This window comes from Urocitellus parryii, chromosome 7 (genome assembly GCF_045843805.1).
Source record: "Urocitellus parryii isolate mUroPar1 chromosome 7, mUroPar1.hap1, whole genome shotgun sequence".
NCBI classification, from domain to species: domain Eukaryota; kingdom Metazoa; phylum Chordata; class Mammalia; order Rodentia; family Sciuridae; genus Urocitellus; species Urocitellus parryii.
Window position 1 is genome coordinate 167,366,332 of NC_135537.1, and position 21,659 is coordinate 167,387,990.

General features: G+C 55.9%; 1 protein-coding gene across 18 annotated transcripts in view; it reads left to right on the forward strand.

Annotated features, from left to right (window-relative positions):
• Mapt (microtubule associated protein tau) overlaps positions 1-21,659 on the forward strand; it is a 95,555-nt gene that overhangs the window by 55,845 nt on the left and 18,051 nt on the right. For 2 of the 18 annotated variants that reach the window (XM_026408194.2, XM_026408195.2), the window contains 6 exons: positions 5,098-5,163; positions 8,180-9,226; positions 11,997-12,052; positions 16,381-16,546; positions 17,741-17,794; positions 19,718-19,983. In XM_026408194.2, coding sequence (XP_026263979.2) covers positions 5,098-5,163; positions 8,180-9,226; positions 11,997-12,052; positions 16,381-16,546; positions 17,741-17,794; positions 19,718-19,983 — 1,655 coding nt within the window. Of the gene's footprint in view, positions 1-1,671; positions 1,759-5,097; positions 5,164-8,179; positions 9,227-11,996; positions 12,053-16,380; positions 16,547-17,740; positions 17,795-19,717; positions 19,984-21,659 lie in introns of all 18 variants that reach the window. The other 16 variants (XM_077801137.1, XM_077801142.1, XM_077801139.1 and 13 more) reach the window with 13 other exon arrangements.

Below are 21,659 nucleotides of genomic sequence, written 5' to 3' on the forward strand. Positions count from 1 at the left end.
CAGGTCACCTGCACCTGGGGCCTGGTCTTGGTTTGGTGTCCTTCGTTTCTTGGGCTCTGGGTGTGGCTTGGGCCTCTGCCCTGGTCAGCCTCTGCTAACCTGTCCTTTCCAGGCCTTTGAGACCAGGGTGTTACAGAGTCCCTGTGTACTTGCTGAAGTCTCCTTGGTCCTGGTTTTGATCACCTTCTCTTGTGGTCTGTGTCAATCACGACTACATCTGGAGCCAGGTCCAGTGGTGCACACCATTAATCCCAGAAACTCAGGAGGCTGAGGCAGGAGTTTGATGCCAGCCCAAGGAACTTAGCGAGACCCTGTCTCAAATAGAAAATCAAAAGGTCTGGGGATGTGGCTCAGTGGTACAGCACCGCTGGGATCAACCCCTGGTGACCAAAAGAAAAGAAAGAAAGAAAGTGGCTGTCAAGTGGCTGCCAACTGCCTGCTCTAATAGTGAGTCCCAGCGCTCTTACCCCTGAGGTCCTCAGCCTGGAAAAATTCCCATTGCTCTCCCGAGAGCCCGTGATGTCAGACATTTCCTGCTCATCTTGTTAGGACAGTTTTGCAAGTTGCCTGCACCCTGAGAAAATCCTAAAACACTACCCAGACCTCACGCCAGCTTCCCAAACCTTGGCTTTCAGAGCTCTGTCCATGTGACTCTAGAAGAACCTCCCACCCATGCCCAGCTGTGCTCTGGGCTGTCCGTGTCCAGCCCCAGGCGCTTTGGCTCTCACCCACAGGGAGAGGCTAGACTTTGCCCAGCTACTCGGCCTGTACCCAGCAAATGATGAAAATGGCCTTCATTGAACTAGGCTGATTTCAGCTCCTGGGAAGCCTTCCAGGGTGACAGCTCCTCGGGTGTGCCCAGAACACCTGGGGTGACTGGGCCAGGATGTATCACTGGGCCAGGAGGAACACTGGCCTGCAGAGCCCACCTTGACGGGGCGCTGACCGCAGCTCCTGGAGGTCCATCCTCACTGCCCGCCTCTGCCGCAAAGCTCAACCACCTCTGGTCACGCACCAGCTCCAGGCAAGACCAGGCCTGGTCATTGCCACACAGGGGCCTCTGCCCTCTGATCAGGGGTCATGAACTAAGATCTGGAAAAAATCTCTGAGACCACCTAGAGATGGCACAGATGGGGAAACTGAGGCCCAAAGAGGAAAAAGAACTTGCTCAAAAACCTCCCAGCTGTAGGCCCCAGCCCTATACCCAGGGTTCCTGCACTGCCCTATCCCAATCATGTCCTCCCACACCGCCTCGAGGGTCACATATCTGGCTCTCAATTGTTCTTTATTGTTCTTTACTTAAGTTTTAGGCAGACACAATATCTTTATTTGATTTTTATGTGGTGCTGAGGATCGAACCCAGTACTTCACGTGTGTCAGGCGAGCACTCCACCAGTTGAGCCACGACCCCAGCCCTCAACTATTCTTTAAAAACAGTGCTTACGTGGGGTGGGGACTGCTGGGCTTGCCTGGCAGGGCCTGGCGTCTGCCTGCAGTGACATGCTTGTTGGGGAGAAGGGGCAGGAGCAGCTCTGGGTCCTGCTTTGTGCTGGTGCTTTCTTGCATGTGGCCAGGTCCCCTCCTGACTCCCCCTGCTCTGCTCCTGCATAAGCAGCGAAGAGAGGGGCTGGGTGTGGCCCGCCCCTCTGAGGCGACTCTCGTGGTTTCCAGACGCGACTGCACCCTTAGTGGATGAGAGAGCCCCCGGCGAGCAGGCGGCCGCCCAGCCCCCCACGGACATCCCAGAAGGAACCACAGGTGAGGGCGACCCCAGGAGCCAGCGCTGGGCTGACCTGCTGCTGGGATGGTGCACTTTAGGTCATCCTGGTGTCCGGGCGAGGCAGGATGTGGGCGACCCTGGCTTCTGGGACTCTCTGGCTGTGGGGAGCCGAGGCCTCGGGGCCTGCAGCCTCCCCGAGGACTGACAGCCTCTGGATTCCTCCTGGAGCCTCCTCCCCTGCCTCAGTCAGCACATCAGCTGCAGAGTGTATGGGGCTTTCTGAGGCAAGAGACAGAGCCAGGCCTTCACACCCCGGGCATCAGCCCTCCTGCTCCAACTCTGCCCAGCAGCAGGTCACCCTCCTTGGCCGGTTTGTCCGGAGGAGCACCCGAGCTCGCAGCAGGACTAGATGCCTCCACACTTTTTGAGGGCTTCATGGGGCAGTCCTGGGAGGATCCCAGAGAGCGACCTGGCATCCATTTATATCACTCTTGCCCTGGACACAGTGTTTGCAGAAAGACGAGGAGAGGTACCCTATGACAGGGAATCGGACAGAGAAGGGTGCCGACAGGAACAGCACTGGCTCGGGGCTGCCCAGTTCCTAGAGAGCTGCCTCCTGGGGTCCCCAGGAAAGGGACAGCTCAGCTAGGGCCCCTGGTGTCGTTCTCTCTGTGGCCTCTTCCTTGGCCTTAATTGAGAGTGTCCAGCAAGAAATGCAGAGGACCCCGCCACCCTGGGCCAGCCGTGGAGGGCAGGTGGAAGCCGGCAGCAATTTTCTTTCCTTCCTGGGTCAGTGCTCTCTCCCAGCTGGAATTGAGAAGCCACTGGGGGGCATGTGCACCCCTTCAAAGTGCGTTCCTCCTTGGCCAGGTGATGGGCAGCGAGGCCTTCTGAGATGGCTGGAGGGATGGTCCCCAAGCCTGCAGGGCTTCAGTCTGGAGCATGAAGGTGATCAAGGACCTCGGAATGAAAACTCACAGAGTGTGCTCACCGGTGACTTGATTTTGTCCCCTGCTGTCCCTTATAGTGTTGTTGGTGGGGGAGTTTGTCCCTTGCCCAGGATGAGAACGTCAGCCAGCTCTTGACTTTTCATGGATCCTGGGTAATTGGGGGCACCATCTGACAGCCAAGCTCCTCACACTGGCCGAGCTCAGGCCCTCCACTGGGGTGGCCTGGGGCAGGTGGGTGGGATGGGCAGCAGGCTGGCCTGGTGTGAGTTGCTGTCCTCCCTGGCAGGTGTTGGGACAGAACTCTTTCTCTCTTGGAAACCTCATCTGAATTCTTCTGGGCTCTTCTTTCTTTATTCCCTATCTCTTGCCACTGTCCCATGAAGACCCTCCCTCTGCACTGGATTCCGGCAGACTTCCTGTCCCCTCTCTCCTGGACCCAGCAATAGCTCACCTCTGCTGAGGGTGGCTGGCTTCCACTGGTGGCCTGTTAGATGTGATCTGAGATGCCCTCCTGAGCCTCTGACCTGGCCAGCATCAGCTCCATGGGAGATCCCAGCAGCAAATTTGGGGTACCCTGCTGGCTGGGCTGCAGTGGTGCTCCTCTGCTCAGCCCCCGAAGCATCCCCTCTCCCACCCCAAGGTGTTCCCAAGGGGGACCCTGACAGTGCTCACTAGGTCCCTGGCCAGAGGGAACATGTCAAGTGTCTGTCTCCAAATGATGCCTTGGAAACCACAGGCCACCTCCCACCCCCAGCCCTTTCCACCCTCCGTGTGGTGGCAGGTTTTAGGGTTCGATGAGCGTTTTTTCAGCTGTCGACAAGATATGCCTTAGTTTAGTCCCTCGTCTTGGTGCACCCTGTTTGCTGTGTCTTGTGTTCCAGTGAAACTGCCCACGGATGTCCTGTGGGGTGCAGTGTGGCTGCCACTGCAGGAGTCCTGCCTTGCTGGGAGCAGGGAGCCCTCCTGCTTCCTTGAAAATGCCCCCAGGGATATCAGAGGCTGTTAGCTACCACATCCCCACTGCCATGCCCCCTGCCCCTCTGAGGTTTTTCTGAGTGTCCCTCCCCCTCACCAGGGCCTTCCAGTTCTGCACCACCAGGCCAGGAGGTCGCAGTTCTGCAGGGGCACAGGAAGGCTTTCATCTGCCCCGTGGCAGGGCATCATCCCGGGGTTCTCCGTGTGCCTGCTGCCTCGAAGACTCTGCGGCCCGTTAGCTGGACGGTTAGCTGGACGTGCTGTCACTGAGTGCCCTTCTTCCCTTTTCATCTTCTTCCCCAAACTCAGACCAAACTCATGCTCAGAGCTCCTGAGCCATGGGCTAGCGTTGGCCCAGTGCTGTGTCATGGGACAAGAAGCTGTCACCATTGAGACTAGCCCAGTGCTGTCTGTGGGGGACCCAGAGGGTGTCCATGCTGATGATGGACACCCTCAAATGCTGCCTCCTTGCAGCTGCCCTGGGACAGCCAACCAGCTGGGTAATTAAGAGGCCACCGTGTGGCTGCCCAACGACCCTGGGTACCTCTTTCCCTTGCCACTCTCTCCATGGCAGAGCATGCTGGCATCTCTGCCGGTCTGGGGACTATGCTGATGGCCCAGCCAGGCTCACAGGCATTTCTCGGAGGCCGTCACCTCTCGTCGGCCTCAGGCAGGCTGGTAAATGCTGGGGCAGAGGTCAGTGTGTGGCCAGCTGCTTATGTGCTCCGCCTCAGGCAGTTGCATCCTGTGTTCTAGGAATGAACGCTTCTTGATTTAGGTCCTGTGGATGTTGTCAGGAAATTGACTCAGCTTTCTTTGTTTGGGGTGACCGGTGGCTCCCTAAACAGGAACCCAAGACCCCCCAAAAGCTACTCTCTGACACCACTGGCCTCCCTCCGGCCAGGCAGCACCCGTTCCTGGAGGATTTGAAGGAAAGAAGTTAACAAGTTTGGGGCACCCACCCTAGCCAGGCACCCTGCTGCACACCTTCACACGCACTCTCTACTCTCTACCCCTCCCATCCTCCAGAAGACAAGCTGGGGTCATCTTCCTGGGGCTCCAGATGAGAAAACGGAGGCTCAGAGAGGAGGTGTTGGCCGCAGGGCAATCTGACCCTGAGTCTCCCACCTGCAGTGCTGACTGCGGGGGGCCTCACAGCAAGTGCTTCTCTGACCTCTGGGTCCTGGCATCTTTGTGAGTCATGACTTGAACCCCCTCTTCCCTCCTAGGTGACAGTCACCGGTCAGGTGTGTGGCTTTGGGGTTTTGTTTAGGAAACCATTGTCATTGCTGTCCCCAGCAGTGACCTTTGCAGAGGAGCCAGGGCTGCAGCCCTTAGTATTCTGAGGATGTGTCTTTCCTGCAGGTTTTAGGAAAGATCTAAGATGCAGAGTTGGTTCTGGCAAATAGTAACTGTCTGTTTTTGTCCTCCCTCTGCTGACCCCTAAACCAGCCGAAGAAGCGGGCATTGGGGACACCCCAAACATGGAAGACCAAGCCGCTGGACATGTGACTCAAGGTCAGTGGGCCCAAATTGCCTCCACCACTTGGGAATCAAAAGGAGAGAGATTCGAGCATTCAGTGGGCCACCCCAAAAAGAGCTCAGACCTGGATATTTCCCCAAATACTTGGTTCTTACCAAAGGTGGGCCACTCAGTAGCAAAAGAGCCCTAGCAGGGTTTTTTTCTGACACCATTTTTGTGTCATTCCTGAAGTGTTCAGTGTTCCAAAGGGAGCTGACCTTGCCCAGCCTGGGAGTCGAAAATAAATATCTGACAGAAATGCAAATATATATGCAGACAAAAGCTGTCCCCATCACCACCAAACTTTTGCATTTGAACTTTCTTCTGTGTAGCCTGCAAACCTTATGATTTTCTTCTCAGGAAGTGAACTTGTTCAGTTCAAGAAAAGCAGCTTTCTGTTATTGTTTATCATAAATATGCTAAGAACTTAATTTATAACATTCTAGAGACCCAGGGTCATTTTAGCACTGAGCCACATCCCCAGACCTTTTGATTTTTCATTTTGAGACCGAATCTCCCTAAGTTGCTGAGGCTGAACTCGAACGTGTGATCCTCCTGCCTCAGCCTCCTGAGTTGCTGGTGTTACAGGTGTGTTCCATTGTGCCCAGCTAGAGATTCTTAATCTTGGGAAATGGAGACTTCTGGTATAAATACAACATGGGCTGGGCTTGTTTAGTATCATTTTCTGGCCAAATGAACTGTACGATGTGAAAGCTTCCAGAGTACAAAAGAGCTGAGATAGTGTTCTTTTGTCCCAAAAGTGATGGGGGATTTGAGGCCAGGGTGCTGTCTGTCTTTGGAGACTCGGCCTCCCTGAGAGCATGGTGAGGCTAAAGATTCTCATCTCACCTGGCATGGAGAGGGTGCCTTCGTTCTTAGGTGAACAGAGAGCTTTGGAAACTACTAGAAGGAGAACAATGCACAGCAGGGCCTCCATCTATGTGTGAATTAACTAAAACCCTGGCTCCTGTTTGTGTGCAGGAATGGAATCCGGGTGTCACACAGACGCTGGGCCACCGAGCCCAGCTCCCGCCCTCCCATTCCTTGTGGTCGTGGGTTTCAGCTTAGGTAAAATTGGAGCTTTCGTGAATTATAATCTCCAGAAGTCATCATCTATTTCCTTTTTTTAAAAAAAAGTGAATGTGAGTTTGTTCTACAGATTTGGGGTGCAGCCTGTAGTCCGACGGTGCCTAAGACCATTAAGGTTGTCTCTGGATAGAGCTGTGGTGTGCGGGGAGTCGGACAGGTGAAGGCCTTGACCAGTCCAGGGATACCCGGGGGTCCACCCACCTCCTTCAAGTGACCGCAGAGACCAGGCCTCTGGGAAGAAGGTGGGGGGCCTGTCTGGAGGGCTGTCTGCCCTGACTCCATGGCGGCCCCAGTGCTTGCTGTGTGGCATATTTGCTGACACCTCATGGTGTCCTGGGAGTGGACAGGACATTCTGCCAACTCACTCCTCCCTCTGGGAGCGAGCTGCGTGCTGGGCTCCTCACTGAGGAGCGTGGGCTGCACCCCGTCCCCCCGCCCCCGTGCTGATGGTTTTCAAGGTGTGCTCCCATCCACGTCTGGGGGCTTTGTCTCTTTTTGAAGAGTGGCTCTTGAAGTCCTGGGGTCCGAACCTCCTAGTCGAGAGCAATCCTTAGGAGACTCTGGGAGGAATGCGCTTTCTGGAAGGCAGTGGGGACCCAGCCTGTTGAGTGGCATGGTGACCAGGGCTGCCCTCACCCTGGACCCGTGACCTGGCCTAATGACAGAAGTTCTGGCCCTCAGGCTCAGCTCTCTTTGGGGCTACTTTTCTGAGAGGTTGACTGAGGACCCCAATAAGGTCCCCAAAGACCCTGCAAGAAGCAGGGATGCGTCTTTTCCTGACACCAGCTGATCCAGGGAGGGTGCATTTATTGATCACCTGCTGTATGAAGGCACAGTTCTGGGAACACAAAGTGAATGAGATGGAGAGTCTGCCCAGGGTGAGGGTAGAGGGGGCTCGAGCTGTGCCCGATCTAGGTGGCAAGCCAGTGTGAAGCCACACCCCTGCTGACGGGTGGGGACAGGGTCTGGTCCACACATTACTCACATGCCCACCGCTGCACATGTGTGTGGGCACACGTCTGTGCTCCCCTGCCTTCCCTCCCCTCGTCCTAATCTCTTTTCCAAGTCCCTGAATCCTTTGGGGCCACAGGTCTGGCTCCAGGAGAGCCCGGGAAGTTATGTGGGTTCTTCTGTTGGAACCAGATGGGATGTCCAGAGTTGGGAGTTAAAAAAGTAAAGTGTGCTTATGAGGACCGTTCAGAACACACAGCCACACGCTGCACAGAGGGGCTCACATGAATGTCACGTGAATAAGCCAGAAAAAAAAAAATGAGCGTGGCCTCCATCAGCTGAGTTGGTGCAACACGTGGTGTGACCGGTTAGAGCAGGCGACCCCTGAGTCTTGGCTGCCACCAAGGTCCTGCCTCACCTTAGGCAGAAGGTCTGCTGTGTGACGGGTGAGCTGGAGAGGGCTGCACGCGCTCCCCTTTAAGGGAATCTTATGACACTCTCGATCCTGGACGATTATAAATCACGGCTTTCCAGGCTCGAGGCTGGGTGGGTTTGTGGCACCCGCTTCATTCACCGGAAAGGGAAACAGTCAGAAAGAGTAAGAGGAAAGGGGGTCCTCTGTGACAAGCTCCAGGCCCTGCCCAGAGTCTGTGGGTAAAAGGAGAAGTAGTGCCCACACCAGAAGGGGCCTTGGAGGTGACCAGGGCTAAGCCCTCCTTTTATAGAAAAGAAAACTGAGGCCCAGAGAGAGGAGGTGCTCACCCCAGGTCACCCGCAGGTTGGTGGCAGTGAGACAAGAGAGCTTTCATTCTAAGCAACCAGCAGCGAGAGGAGACCAGAGCCGTGCTCCTGCCAGGTCAGGGGCCTGTGATGCGTCTGAGCGTCTTTCTCTTATGGCGAGAGTGACGTTCCCTCTCTAAACAGTTCCTGTGCCCTTGCTAACCTTTTGCCACTGCTACCTCTTCAACCCAGAGAAGGTGAGCGCTCCAGGCCTGCAGAGGGCGGCGCCCGAGAGGCCCCAGGCCGAGGTCTCAGTGGCATCTCTGGGTGAAAAGCAGCCCGAAGCTCCCGTCCAGGCGAGTGCACACCTTCCTCAGCAGCAGCCCACCTGCCCGGTGCCACCTCCACCAGGAGGCCCTGGAGAAGCCCCCCTGGAGTGGGGTCAAGAGCACGGGGGCCCAGCCCAAGAGGGTGTGGCAGTCGCAAAGCCGTCCTCCCCTGCGCATCTCCACGCGGAGCCCGAGGGGGCCGAGGTTGTCCAGGAGAGCTGGCGCAGGGAGACGGAGCCCGGGCCCCGTGAGGGCGAGGCCTCAAACGCAAGGGCCCCAGGGCTGACCCCCCAGCACGTCCCCCCCAGGCCCAGGACCCCCATCCCACCCGAAGGCCCCAGAGAGGCCACACACCAGCCCTGGGGAACAGGACCCGAGGACCTAGAGGGAAGCCAAGACCGTGGGCCGCTGGAGCGCCAGTTATGGAGAGACCAGGACCAGGAGGGGCTGCCTCCGAAGGGAGGCCATGACAAAGAGAGGCTGGGAGGCCGGGAGGAGGTGGATGAAGACCGAGATGTCGACGAGTCGTCTCCCCGAGACTCCCCTCCTTCCCGGACCTCTCCAGAAGGGCCGTCCCCTCCGGCGGTCTCCAGAGAAGCCGCTGGTATCTGTGGCTTCCCGGCTGAGGGTGCCATCCCACCTCCTGTCGATTTCCTCTCCCAAGTTCCTGCAGAGATCCCGGCCTTGCAGCCCACTGGGCCCAGCACAGGGCCCCCGGTGGAAGGGCCCGAGGCTGCCCCCGAGTTCACGTTCCACGTGGAAATCAAATCCCATGTGCAGAAGGAGCAGGCCGGGTCAGAGCTGGATCTGGAAAGGGCCGCACATCTGGGGGCCCCTGGAGAGGAGCTAGAGGCCCAGGGCAACTCTGTGGGAGAGGCCACAAGAGAGGCTGGCCTCCCGGAGCCACCTGAGAAGCGGCCTGCAGCTGGTTTGCCAGGGAGGCCTGTCAGCCGGGTCCCCCAACTCAAAGGTCTGTGTGTTGAGCTCCCTCGCTCTTCCCCTGGCGCCCTCCTGTGCCACCCCGGCTGCGGGCACTGCCACCGGCCCTCCTTGACTCCTGCCACCCCAGAGTTCCAAGACAGCCACTAAAATGGCACCTGGGCCACCGCTGCTCCCCTCCCTCGGCCACCTGCCCCTGGGGCTTCAGTAGCACGAGCTCCTCACGCTTGGCCGCCGTTTTGCATGTCACCGACATCCCTGCCCAGTGCTTTCTGCCCTGTCCAGTTCTCGGACCTCTTGATGTATCCTCCGTGGTCCCTCAGCCCACAGGCGGTGGGTGGGCGAGCCCCATAGAGAGGACAACAGCCACCCCCATACTCAAGGGCTTCTGCTGTGCTTTACACTCATGGTTCTAGAAACTCCCCCACACTCCCAAACAGGCAAAATCAGCCTCATTTTACAAATGAGAAAACTGAGGCTTAGAGAGGTAAAGTAACTTGCTGAAGGTCACCTATAGGAGGGGAAGGATCCAGGTTCAGAAGCCAGGTGGGTCTGGTCTGATAGGCACACTCCCACACTCCGCAGTGCCTTCCGCAAGGTGCTGGAGTACGCTTTCCTAATGCAGGGATACAACAAGGGCTGCGTGCCTGTCTTCTGCTGTCTTCATCAGACATGTCACATTTGGCAGGTGACACCCACGCAGCAGCATTTACAGGTGGCCAAGAGCCCAAACTGAGCCTTTGGCCCAACAGCCCCACCCTCACCCCGCCCTGCCTTGTGGCAGGAGACTGAAGAAGCAAGATCTTTCTGGTCCAAAGTGCCTCCTCTACCCTCAGCAGAGACCAGAGACCCCGAAGGCCCCTGCATTGACATCACAGGGGGGTCGCAGCCTGGCCCACCTGGAGCACGACCACAGCAGCTTGAGGTCAGGAGAGGTAGGAAGGGAGACTCCCCAGTGTCGTGGAGAGGACTTTCATATCCTAGGAGAGACCTTTGGCCTCAAAGTGGATGTATTCATAGGTTTAAGATTTTAGAATAGTTAGCGTTTTAGAATTATTTGCAGGGCCCAGGAATTGATGCTACTTAAGCTCACAGTCATAAACATCTATTAGATTTTTATTAGGTTCTACTTAACAGAGCAATCTTTGAAGTGTTATAGATAAAGGAAACTGTGTTTAAGATTTAGGACGGAGTTGGGGTGGGAAAATCCTACAGCCTGGTTTAGATTCCAAAGCAGGAGGGGACAAATGACTGAGGCTTGTCAGGGTGTTTACCACAGGGTTTTCTAAAGTGATATTTTATTGAATTCTGGTCCACCTGATGTCAATAGGTGCATCCAGAGGGGAAATGAGTTCCATGGCCCTGTGAATTGAGAAACCCAGTTCAGGTTTGCTGCTGGAGAATTTGTTAGAGTCTTTAATGTATTAATGCATGTCTTGGCCCTCCAAGGACGCATCCTATGGACTTCCCACATTTATTTGATCTCTCCTGTAACATCTCCTGGAAGAGGGCTCCTTGAGTCCTAGCTGGATTGGGGAGATGCCAATCTTGCAGATTCTCCTGTGATCAGATGGTGCTGTTGATTTGAGCTAAGGAAGGAGCATGTGAGTCAGACCCTCTTTGGCTCCTATTCAAAGGTCTGGGTGCCACGTTCGGCTTACAGGCTCAGTCTCTCTGAGCCCGGAGCCACTGTCTCCAGGTGGTTCTGCCACACCTGGGCTAGAGGAGAAGCACCAGGCACTCCAGAAATCCAAGACTGTCACAGCCAGTGAGAAACCCCAGGAGCTCATTGTCCTTGGGGCAAGAGGGAATATGATGTCACAACCAAAGAAGAAAATGTGTTATCAATGTTCAATGATGAGCATGAGCTAGAGGAGAGGCTGGGGTTCGGTGGGCAGGCCCCACCACGGGCAGCTTCCTAAGCAACAGCCACCAATTGCTGAGCCCCATACCCAGATGTTATCTGTGGGATGTTGGATGTTAACAGTTTATAGCTAATTAAGGATTAGCTTCCTCCGTGGGAAGAACCCCCCGCCAGGGCTGGGGGGGGGGATGGGCTTATGTACGCATCCTGGAACCGGTGGCCGACGTCCCCATTAGTAAGGCAGGTTCTAGGGGTGCATCCAGAAAAATGGGGTGAAGTCATCCCCACCAGACTCACCTCTGCTGGTGGCAGGTGACCAGGAGCAGGGAGGCAGGGTGGTCAGCATAAGAAGGCAAATGTTAGGATTGCTTATGAACCGGCCCAGGGGCCAGGGGAATCCAAGGTGGCTCCAGTCAGGTCTCAAGGCCCTTAAGAAGAAACCAAGGCTGAGCCTAGCCACAGGGTGGAGACAACCCTTGATCCTGAGGTCCTGCAGGAGGACAGAGCCTGGCAGAGCTGTCCCCAACCATGGCTTTTAAATGCTCCTCCATGGAGTGGGCTTGGCCTCCCCTGGGTGGGGCTGACCCCGGCAGAGACAGGGAAAGAGTCTGTGGGTGGGAGCTGGCACTGCCCACTCTCCCAAGACAGCCCGGTGTCCACACGTGCCTCTAACAGCCTCCACTGCGTCTCCTCTGCATGTCCCCGCCCTCAGCCAGCCTGCTGCCCCCTCACCAGGTTGCTCTGAGCAATGGCCCCAGTGTGGTGTGTTGTACTAACAAAGCGACATCTAGCAGATTCCGGGGGGAAAGAAACCCCACTGTGTTTCCACCAAACCCAGCTGAACAAAACGCGGGCCACTGACCCCGAACTTCGGCTGCTCCACCTGCGCACCAGGAGAGTGGGTTGTAACGCGCATTCTCGTTTTATATTTTATCAGCCCGCATGGTCAGTAAAGGCAAAGAGGGGACTGGAAGCGAGGACAGAAAAGCAAAGGTAAGCTGACTCCGGGAACCTCTGATGCCGGTCACTGTCATGGAGGGCTTGAGCTTTGTGTGTGCGGTCACACACCACGTAGGGGGCATTTGTCACTAGAGAGCAACTGTCATTTGAAGTGCATTGTGTTTTTCTGCAAGGTTTAAAAAAATCCCATCATTTATCAATTTTGTACCAGAGAAGGACCGTCAGAAGGTTAATGACATGGTGCTCCTTAAATTGCCATCTCCTCAGCATAGTTTGAATGAGGGTATGTTTGAATTTTCTACAATAAAGTTTGAGTCTTGCACATCTTACACTTGCCACCCCAGATCTAGGCCCAGCAAATAAATAAATAAATAAATAAATAAATATACATTATGTGATACATAAAAAATATATGACACTATATGTATATATTGAATGATATGTGATACATAAAAATATATGACACTATATGTATATATTGAATGATATGTGATACATAAAAATATATGACACTATATGTATATATTGATCATATATATATATATATATATATATATATATGATACAAATGTACATGTATATGATACATAGAAAATGCATTAGGGCTGGGCACAATGGCACACACCTGTAATCCCAGTGGCTCAGGAGGCTGAGGCAGGAGAATCTCAAGGTTCAAAGCCAGCCTCAGCAACTTAGCAAGGTCCTAAGCAACTCAATGAGACCCTGTCTCTAAATAAAATACAAAATAGGGCTGGGGATGTGGCTCAGTGGTCAAGTGCCCCTGAGTTCAATCCCTGGTAACCCCCCCCCAAAAAAAAGAAGAAAAAATGCATCAGGGAGCTGAGTGTGGTGGCACACACCTGCCATCCCAGTGACTGAGGCAGAGGCAGGAGGATCATAAGTTTGAGAGCTTGTATCTCAAAACAAAAAATAAAAAGGCCTGGGATGTAACTCGGTGGCTGAGCGCCTCTGGGTTCAATCCTCAGTACTGCACAAAATAAACAGAATACATTAGGAGGCTGAGGGGATCTTGAGCCAGGAAGTGGTCTCCAGCCAATGCAGGGAGTCCGGTGAGCCCGGGAAGTGAAGGAAGTCAATGAGCAGGCTGCGGCAGGGCAGGGAAAGGCTTGCCACGGAGGACAAGCACAGGACCAAGGGCCTCAGGCAGAAGTGTAGCGGGGACTAGCGACTGGCCCCGTGGCTGATCCTCTGTGTGGGCTGACGTGAGCTGGAAGGATATGAGAGGAGGGAAAACTGACCCACTCCTTAAACAGAGTGGAGAAGCGAGGGTTGGTGCAGTGGACACCGTTTTGCAGTCTTGCCATAGTGGCGATTTGGGCTGAACCCTCATCAGTCTTCAACAAGCAATCCCAGGGACGGCAAATGAGGCCACCTGTGTGCCACACGCCTGCCTCCTGAACCCTGCTGGTCCCTGTCAGGCGTTCATTCTTCAGCTGCAGTTTACCCCCTCGGTAGCTCTGCCTCCTTGAAAGTACTCCAGAGGCTTGGCGTAGCAGCACCCACCTGTAATCCCAGCCACTCAGGAAGCTGAAGCAGGAGGATCTCAAGTTCAAGGCCAAGCTGGGCAACTTGGCAAGAACTTGTCCCAAAGTGAAAAAATAAAGTAAAAAGGGCCGGGGGCCTTTCTTCTTTCTGAGAGGACCCACTCTCTTTCTTGAGTCCACTCTCCCCTTTCCTTTTCCTTCTAATAAACTCATGCCTGTTACTCGAAAGAAAGACAGGAAAAGAAAAAAGGAATGGGAAAGAAGCAGCTGGGGATGTTGCTCAGGGGTAGGGCACCCCCGGTTCAATCCCCAGAACCGCGAAAATAAAAAGGAAAAACAATAATGTTCCCAAAATTGCTCTGCTCAGTTTCCCTAGAAAATCCCACCCGGCCCTCAACAACACCTATTTTAGAGCAAAAAAAAAAAAAAAAAAAATTCTAATATAAATGCTCCCTTTGGGGTTGGGGAGGTAGCTCAGTGATAGAAAAAGGCTCTAAGTTCCATCCCCGGCACCACCCAAAAAAACCAAATGCTGCCTGGAACATCTGGAGTGCCGTCAGTCGTGGGGCCCTGTCGGGTCTCCAGGTGCAGAAGGTGGCTTGAGTTTGGGAGCAGGTGTTGAGTGCTGCCACTGGAAGAGCTTGCCCAGGAAGGCAGATGAGCACCCTGCAAGGACTGAGAGAGCCCTGCCCCTGTGCTTGAGGCCCAAGCAATAACTGTCAATCATTTAGTGTTGCAGAGGGGCAGGGACTGGCTGCCTCGGTGTTCATTCATTCTGCACACATGGGTGCAAGGTCCCTGCCCTGGAGTGGCCCCAGTTGCAGGAGGTCAACTGTGCTACACACCTAGCCAAGTAGGGAGAAATGCCAGTGGACAGGAGCCTTGCCCAGCTAGGGAAGGAGGGGCCACCAGTAACTACCCCTACGTTTTCAGCTTTGTCACCAGCCCCAGAGCCTCAGTCCTTGTTCCCTTGCCCCCTCCCTTGGGCTCTCCTCCTTGCCAGGGCTGGCACAGAGGGACTCAGCCACTATAGCGGGGAATTCAAGGGTGAGGAGGAAACCCCAGAGAAGCCCAGTGACATCTCTGGCCAGGTCGCTGCTCTGTGGCTCTGACTCCCTCCCCGGGGCACCCTAACTTAGCTCTCAGCTTTCATTCCTGAGGGTGTGGCCCCAAGAGGCAGTTAGGACAAACCAGGGGTGCCGGCCTCCGTCCATCAAGCCTGTCCTGTTGGCCATTTCATTAGGTGGAACACGCAAAACTTGACTTTGCCCATCTTGGAATTTACCAGATAGGATTAAGACTAGTTTTATTTGAGACTCATTCAGAAAACTTGCATGTGGGTGACCTCAGTGGTGTCAGACACAATCTCCAGGGGTTGGAGCCGGGCAGTCCTCCCTGAGGATTGTCCCTCCTATCCACTTGTTATCTTCTCTTTAAAAGTTCTGTCATTTGTGAGTTGGCCACCGTAGCTCATCTAGCTAGCTGACGGATAACTCCGTGATCCGGGAAGGTGGTCGCTTCTCTTTCCTCGTGACCAGGACGGATGAGGGCACTGGTCCCAACAGCACGGGGCTCGCCTCTTTAAACACGCCTGCCTCTGTTCCTGTAGTCTCTGCCCTGTTTCAGTTTGTCTCCCTCCCAAAGTGCTGACGTTCACTTTGGTTTTATTTGTGTTTAGTTGAAGACACCCACGCCTTCCTGTGCTAAAGCCTGAGAAACAGGCCTTGCCTTAGCCCCAGCGCCCCACTCCATGTAGCTCAGACCCTTTGATCAAACCCTCCGGCCCCGAGCCAGCTTCCTCTCCTAAACACATCTCTTCTGTCACACCCCCAACGGGCAGTTGGGAGCAGAGGAGATGAAGTTCAAGGTAAGGAAATGACCTTGGACAGAACCAGGCTACCCTAGCGGGGTTTCTGTGAATGTCCTCTTAGTCACGGTGACCTTCTTTAAATAAGCTCCTGCAGGGTCTTTCCACACAGAATAGTGAAAATTCTAGCTGAAGAAGGAAAGGGGCCTCTGGGCCTTGCTTCTCCCGTGCCCCTGCCCTTGGCAGCAGCGGCCCCTGAGGCCCTGAGGATCCGAGTTTGAAAGTCGCCCCTGGGTAGGTTGCTGTGCCCATCCTTGGCTTTGGTAACCGGAGCGGCCTGCAGACGACCTGTTCCCACGGGCTCACTCCCTCCTGAGCCGGCTAGTGCTCTGTGGTCAGTGCTGGCTGCTTCTTGCAGCTCCTGTTAGGTACAACAGTCACCTCCTGGGACAGACTCCCAACTGCAGACTGCCGGTGCCGGCTCTTGCTCCTGACCTTTGGCCAGGGTTCACCTGCCAAGCGCCCTTAGCGCACCTGAGACCTGCAGGTCGTTTGGGACAGAACAAAAGAACATGACCTCGTTCTGTTTAGTATTTTCAGTCTGGTTCAACAAATAGTGTCCCCAGGAGTCTCTGGTGACACCAACACGTCAGCCAGGTACATCCATAAAGTCGGAAAATGAGTGTCCCCATGGGCATGGCCTCCCAGTCTCCTGCCCACTGATCAACACCTAGTGGACAACAACCCTGATCTTGCTACACGCTCTTTTGTCTTTTTATAAAATAACGTCAGCATGGCGAGTGCTGATAACCAATGCAAATAATGCCCCTGGGAGGAAATGGCAACGGGGTGCTTGGCGCTGGGGTGGGGCTGGGCTGTCTGAGCTGCAAACCCTTGAGGTTGTTGGACATGTTTGTTGCATCCAGAAGGCAAAGGGTCACCCGCTTTCGCCTCCTTGAGTTGAGGAGGGGTCCTTGGGGCCGGCCTTGACTTACTGACAGTCACACTCCCCGTTGGTGAAAAACACTTTACCCTAATTCCATTTACAGGGGGCTGATAGTAAAACTGGAACAAAGATCGCCACACCCCGGGGAACAGCCCCTCCAGGCCAGAAAGGCACGGCCAACGCCACCAGGATTCCAGCCAAAACCACACCCAGCCCAAAGACACCGCCGGGCACTGGTAAGAAGAATGTTCAGAGGAAGCTCCCAGAAGGTACAGTCCTCTCAGGACGCCACTGGCAATAATAACCCCTGCAGCTGAGCAAGGCCTTGTGGTTTGCTAAGCACTGGAATGTTCTCCGTCTTTGTAATACTTTTGGCAGTTTTCTGGGGTGGACACTAAATCCTTACTTTTAATCAGTGAAGGCTCTGAGAGTTTGCTTGGCTCCGTCTAACCAGCATGAGGAAAAGTGCTGTCATATGATGCATTAAGTGGCAGGATAAGGGGCTTCTCTGTCTTCCAACCCAGGGTTCTGGGGAGGCAGCCCCAGCTGAAAGTGTTTTCAGGCCCCCAAACAGGGCATGGTGGCACTGTCTCTCTGGAGACAGCAGCAGTCTGGACAGGTCACTCTGGGTGACCTCACACAGGGCTTGGCCCTGAGCAGCCTCACTCTCTGGGTATGTTAGGAATCTTCTGGCAAAACCCAAGGGTCTTAACTGAGCAGTGGCGAGCTGTGCCCATTGTCCTGGACTCCTGTGAGCCAAAGCCAGTCAGTGTTGGATACCCGCCTGTTGGGCTGGCCATGTGCAGCTGCTAGGAATGGCAGCCCTCTTCCGTTGCCCTGGCGACCTGTTCCCTGCAAGTGGGTCTAGATGCTGCACAACTTAGGGGAGTGTGGCCTGCATTTGCTTCTGGGCAGCACCCAGGAGGCCTGTGGATCTTGGTGCCGCTGCGGTGAAGGCCTGGCCTGTCTCAGTGTCCCCGCTTGCCTAGCCTGCGGTGGCCCTCACAGCCATGATTGACACTGCATGCTTCTGACCTGGCGTTGCCCCCGGTGTGCGGGAGGGTGGGCTGCTGGTTCGGGCAGTGGGCTTCGTTTTCACTAGTGTTTTCTTGCTGGGGTTTCCTCGAGCACTTATGATCTGGGGAGAATCAGCAGAGTTTCTAATGGGATTTTCATATGATTTTGAGCCTGCTGCGTCTCTTGGCTTTATGCCAGTCGCTTTGCCTATTGCAACAACTTGGACAAGGGTGTGCCTTGCTCTTCAGCTCTACCTGTTCTTAGGTGGCTGCCTGTAGGCGGACGCGTCTTCTCGGCTCGGCCCTGGACTTGGTTTCCTGCCCCCTGTGCCTGTTCCCTGCCTCCCCGTCCTGGGCCAGATGGCCCAGCGGGCTCCACGTGAAGAACGCCTTAAGACCCTTTAAGCCTGATTGTAATAAGGCCGTCTGTGGCTTTTTCTTTTTAAGCTTCCAAGCAAGTGCACAGAAAACCACCCCCTGCAGGGGCAAAGTCTGAGAGAGGTAAATGTGGGCCTGCTTCCCGGGTGGGCAGGCCCCCGGGGCATGTCTGCTGCCCCGGGCTTGTTGGCAAGGCTGGGCCAAGCTGGCAGGCTCCCCAGCGAGCCGAGGGCTGCTTCCCTCCTGTGTGATTTGTGCAGCTGGGTCTGTCTGGTGGACTCTCCACACAGCCTCTTCTCGTTTGCTTCAGGGACTAGGGCTGTGGGGGTGAGGACAGGGGAGTATGTGCCGCAAGGCATTTGGGGTGCTGGTTCCTCACGAGGGTTTAGGTAGGAAATTACCTCTGGCCTTCTCGAAGGTGCGTTCTGTGAGCACCACAGCTGGGCTGGACACCGCCTGTTAGGATGTCCCAACTTCAAGACTATCTTACATTCGCTGGTGCATAAGATGCCTGTAATCCCAATGACTGAGGAGGCTGAGGCAGGAGGATAGCAAGTTTGAGGTTGACCTCAGCAATTTAATGTGGCTCTAAACAACTTAGCAAGACCCTGTCTCAAAATAAAAAAAATAAAAAGGGCTGTGGCTCAGCGGTTAAGCGCCCCTAGGTTCAATCCCTGCTACCAAAGGGGAAAAAAAGACCATCTTGTGGGCACTGATCCCTCTTCCCAGGCTTGGGGAGGGTGATTGACCTGCCCAGAGTCACTCTGCAAGAGATGACATTTCTCGGGTGACCACGACCGGGCCTCCTGTGTCCCTGGAGACAGGAAGGCAGAGGCTGGCCTGGAGCAGAGGCCCCACTTAGCAAGGTCCTAAGCAACTCACACTCTGCAATTCACACTCTGCACACTGAGGTGCTTGCTGACACTTGACCAGGGCACTCCAGACGTTGCAGACAGCAAGGACTGCAGATTACAGCGTTTGTTATGGATGGTTCCTGGCCTGGGGTGGGGAGTGAGGAAACCAGTTTTGCCAGCCCCACGCCTTAAGGTTCTGCCCTAGCAGATCAGGATGGGGCCCAGCAATCGGCATTTCACAGGTCTCACTTCCTCCTCAAATGCTCCAAAGATTTGCCAAAGGAAAAGAAAAAAATAAAATGAAAAATCCCAGAGGTTCTGACCTGGGGTTCCCAGGGCCCCACTTTGAAAATCACCAACCGCAGACAGAATGGCAAACTCTGAAGTGTAACCGGGGCCCGGGAAGTGCAGCCACAGAAGCAGGTGTAGGGGTGAAGGACTCCCAGAGGTGGAGGGACCCAGTCTGCTGGCAAGCAGAGGTCCCGGCTGCAGGGTCGGGGCCTGCAGGTGCTTGGAAAGGGGTGTGGTCTGGCCCGCACAGGTGTGGGGGATGGGCATTCTTGGGCGGGGGCGACAGCCAGCAGGACCTGGTGGTGGGAAGAGGCTTGGCGTGGCCGGTGGGCTCAGGCAGCGAGGCAGACAGTGGACATGTGGTTCCAGAGCCAGGGAATGGGGTAGGAGCCCTGGAGTTGGACGGGGTGGGTAAAGGGCCAGCTTGGTCTGGGCTTGAGGGCAGCAGCTGGGTCCTGTCATCGTGTCACCTTTGGGCAGGGTAAGGGCCACACTGGTGTGAATTTTGCAAAGCATATTGACACATGCCTCCATAGGCAGCCTCCCTCCCTGCAGGCTCCATAATCCTGTCCATCTCCAATCTGAGGCCTCTGAGTTCAGAGAGGGGTAGTGACTTGCCTGGGACCACACAGCTAGTTGGCCCCAGGGCCATGGCAGGATATTGATGGGACATTGATGAACATTCTGTTGCTGTTCTGGGGAATGGCGTCACTGTCCCTAAGTGACAAGGTCAGCAGGAGGAGAGGCTTCTGCAGCAGTGGGCTCCAGGGCTTCCTCCTGCCGAGGTTGCTGAGCTCTCAACCTTGTTCCCACCTGCCTGTTCCGTCCTGAGCCTGACAGGGGCCCCCGGGGCCTTTGCTGACCCCCTCCCCTTAGCCTGCCTTCCTCCCTTTCTCACCAGGTGAACCAGCAAAATCTGGGGATCGCAGTGGCTACAGCAGCCCCGGCTCTCCAGGCACCCCCGGCAGCCGTTCCCGCACCCCGTCCCTGCCCACGCCACCCACCCGAGAGCCCAAGAAGGTGGCAGTGGTCCGCACTCCACCCAAGTCACCGTCTTCCACCAAGAGCCGCCTGCAGACTGCGCCCGTGCCCATGCCAGACCTGAAGAACGTCAGGTCCAAGATCGGCTCCACCGAGAACCTGAAGCACCAGCCAGGAGGGGGCAAGGTAAGGCGCACGGGCTGCTGTGCGTGAGGGCTCACGGGTGGGTCCTGTCACCAGCCTGGCTCAGCTGCCACCCCTCCCAGAGCACCTGCCCTGACCCTGGCCTCTTCATCAGGTCACCTTCAAGCCGCGGTGTCCCGCTTGGGGCAAAGCCCTGGTTCTTCCTTTCCCCCCACAGCCCCTGCTGATCAGATGGAGAGTACAGGTTGTGTCCCCTGGCCTGTGGTCCTCAAGGTGGGGGTGCCCACGGCGGTGCCATCCAGAGGTGGGAGCAGGCGTGCATTGGGCATCCCAGGTTTCTCTATAATCCTCGGTTCTGGGGAAATTTGGGGACACCACTTGGAAGGACTGACCCTTCTGGGGTTAGGAGGGCATCTCGGAGTCTTCAGACGTCCTAAGGGTGGAGAAACGGGCCTTGAGGGCCTAGGGCAGCAGGACAGGGGACCGGCCAGTCCCCCTTCCTCTGCTCGTCCCTCTCCCCCCTGTGAGATGGTTAAACAGGGGAGATGTATTTACTCCTAGTTCTGGAGGCTGCGGGCCTCAGTGTGTCCAGAGGCTGGCTTCTGAGGCCTGTCCTCAGCTGGCGGACGGCCACCTTCCCCGTGCGCTCACTCGGCCGGCCTTCCCTTCATGTGCCCGTTGTCATCTCCTCATCTAAGGACACCAGCCCTGTTGGATTAGGGCTGCTCAGCCGCCTCCTTCCACACAGTCACATTCCGAGATCCTGAGTTTGGGGTGTCCACATAAGGATCTGGGGGGACTCAGTTCAGCTCAGAACACCCTCCTCTCCCAGCACCCGGAGGAGCCGAGAAGGGAGAAGAGGAGGCGTGCGTGGGGTGTCCACCTCCGCCACCCCATGCACTGGGCTTTCTGGGCCCCCCTTCTGGGGCCTCCTGGGGGCTGTGTGAGCCCCTCGGGACCTGGGTGCTTCCCTTCCAGTTGGGACAGCTTGCCTCCCCTCTTCGGGTGCTCGCCCCACTGTTGAATTTATGTCACTCTCGGCTGGAGCTGGTCACTACAGGGAGACAGCCTCGGTGCCCTGGGTGCCTTCCTCACCTGACCTGTCCTCCTGTTGGCCCTTCAGTCCTCAGAGCTGGAAACTCCTGCCCGCTGGTCGCTTGGGGCAGCCCCTGGGCCCCGGTGCCTGGCCATCTTGCCCCTGCCTCCAGGCTGGAGGCTGGAGGCCGGCCGTGAGTCCAATGCTGGGTCTTCATATCACCGTGGCTTAGTCCTGCATCTGTGTTAGTGGTACTGGCCCTGCTCCTCCCTGGGGACGCCTGGCTCCTCCAGAAAGGGCCCTGGGGGTTGACCTGAAGTTGACCCTGTGGAGCTGTGGCCAAGGCCCCGGAGGCAGCTTTGGGAGCTGGTGGGATGGTCTCCTACCGAGCACCTGCGGTCCTGGCCCTGCAGCAGCCAGCCGCACGGGCCCTGTGGTCACGGCGCATCAGGGCGCATCAGGACCGTGTGCTTCCATCCTGAAGAACGAAGAGGACCCTGTGCAGCGTGGCCACACGGTGCGGTGGCAAGAGGAAGGCAGGGCCACCCCCCACTCAGGGACAAGTGCACCCCGGCTTCCCGGCTCCGCACACCAACATAGACCCCCACGAAGTGAGTGGACGGGGAGCTGATAGAAAGGACAGATGGTGCCAGGAGGGTGAGAGCTCACGCCACACGGCTCA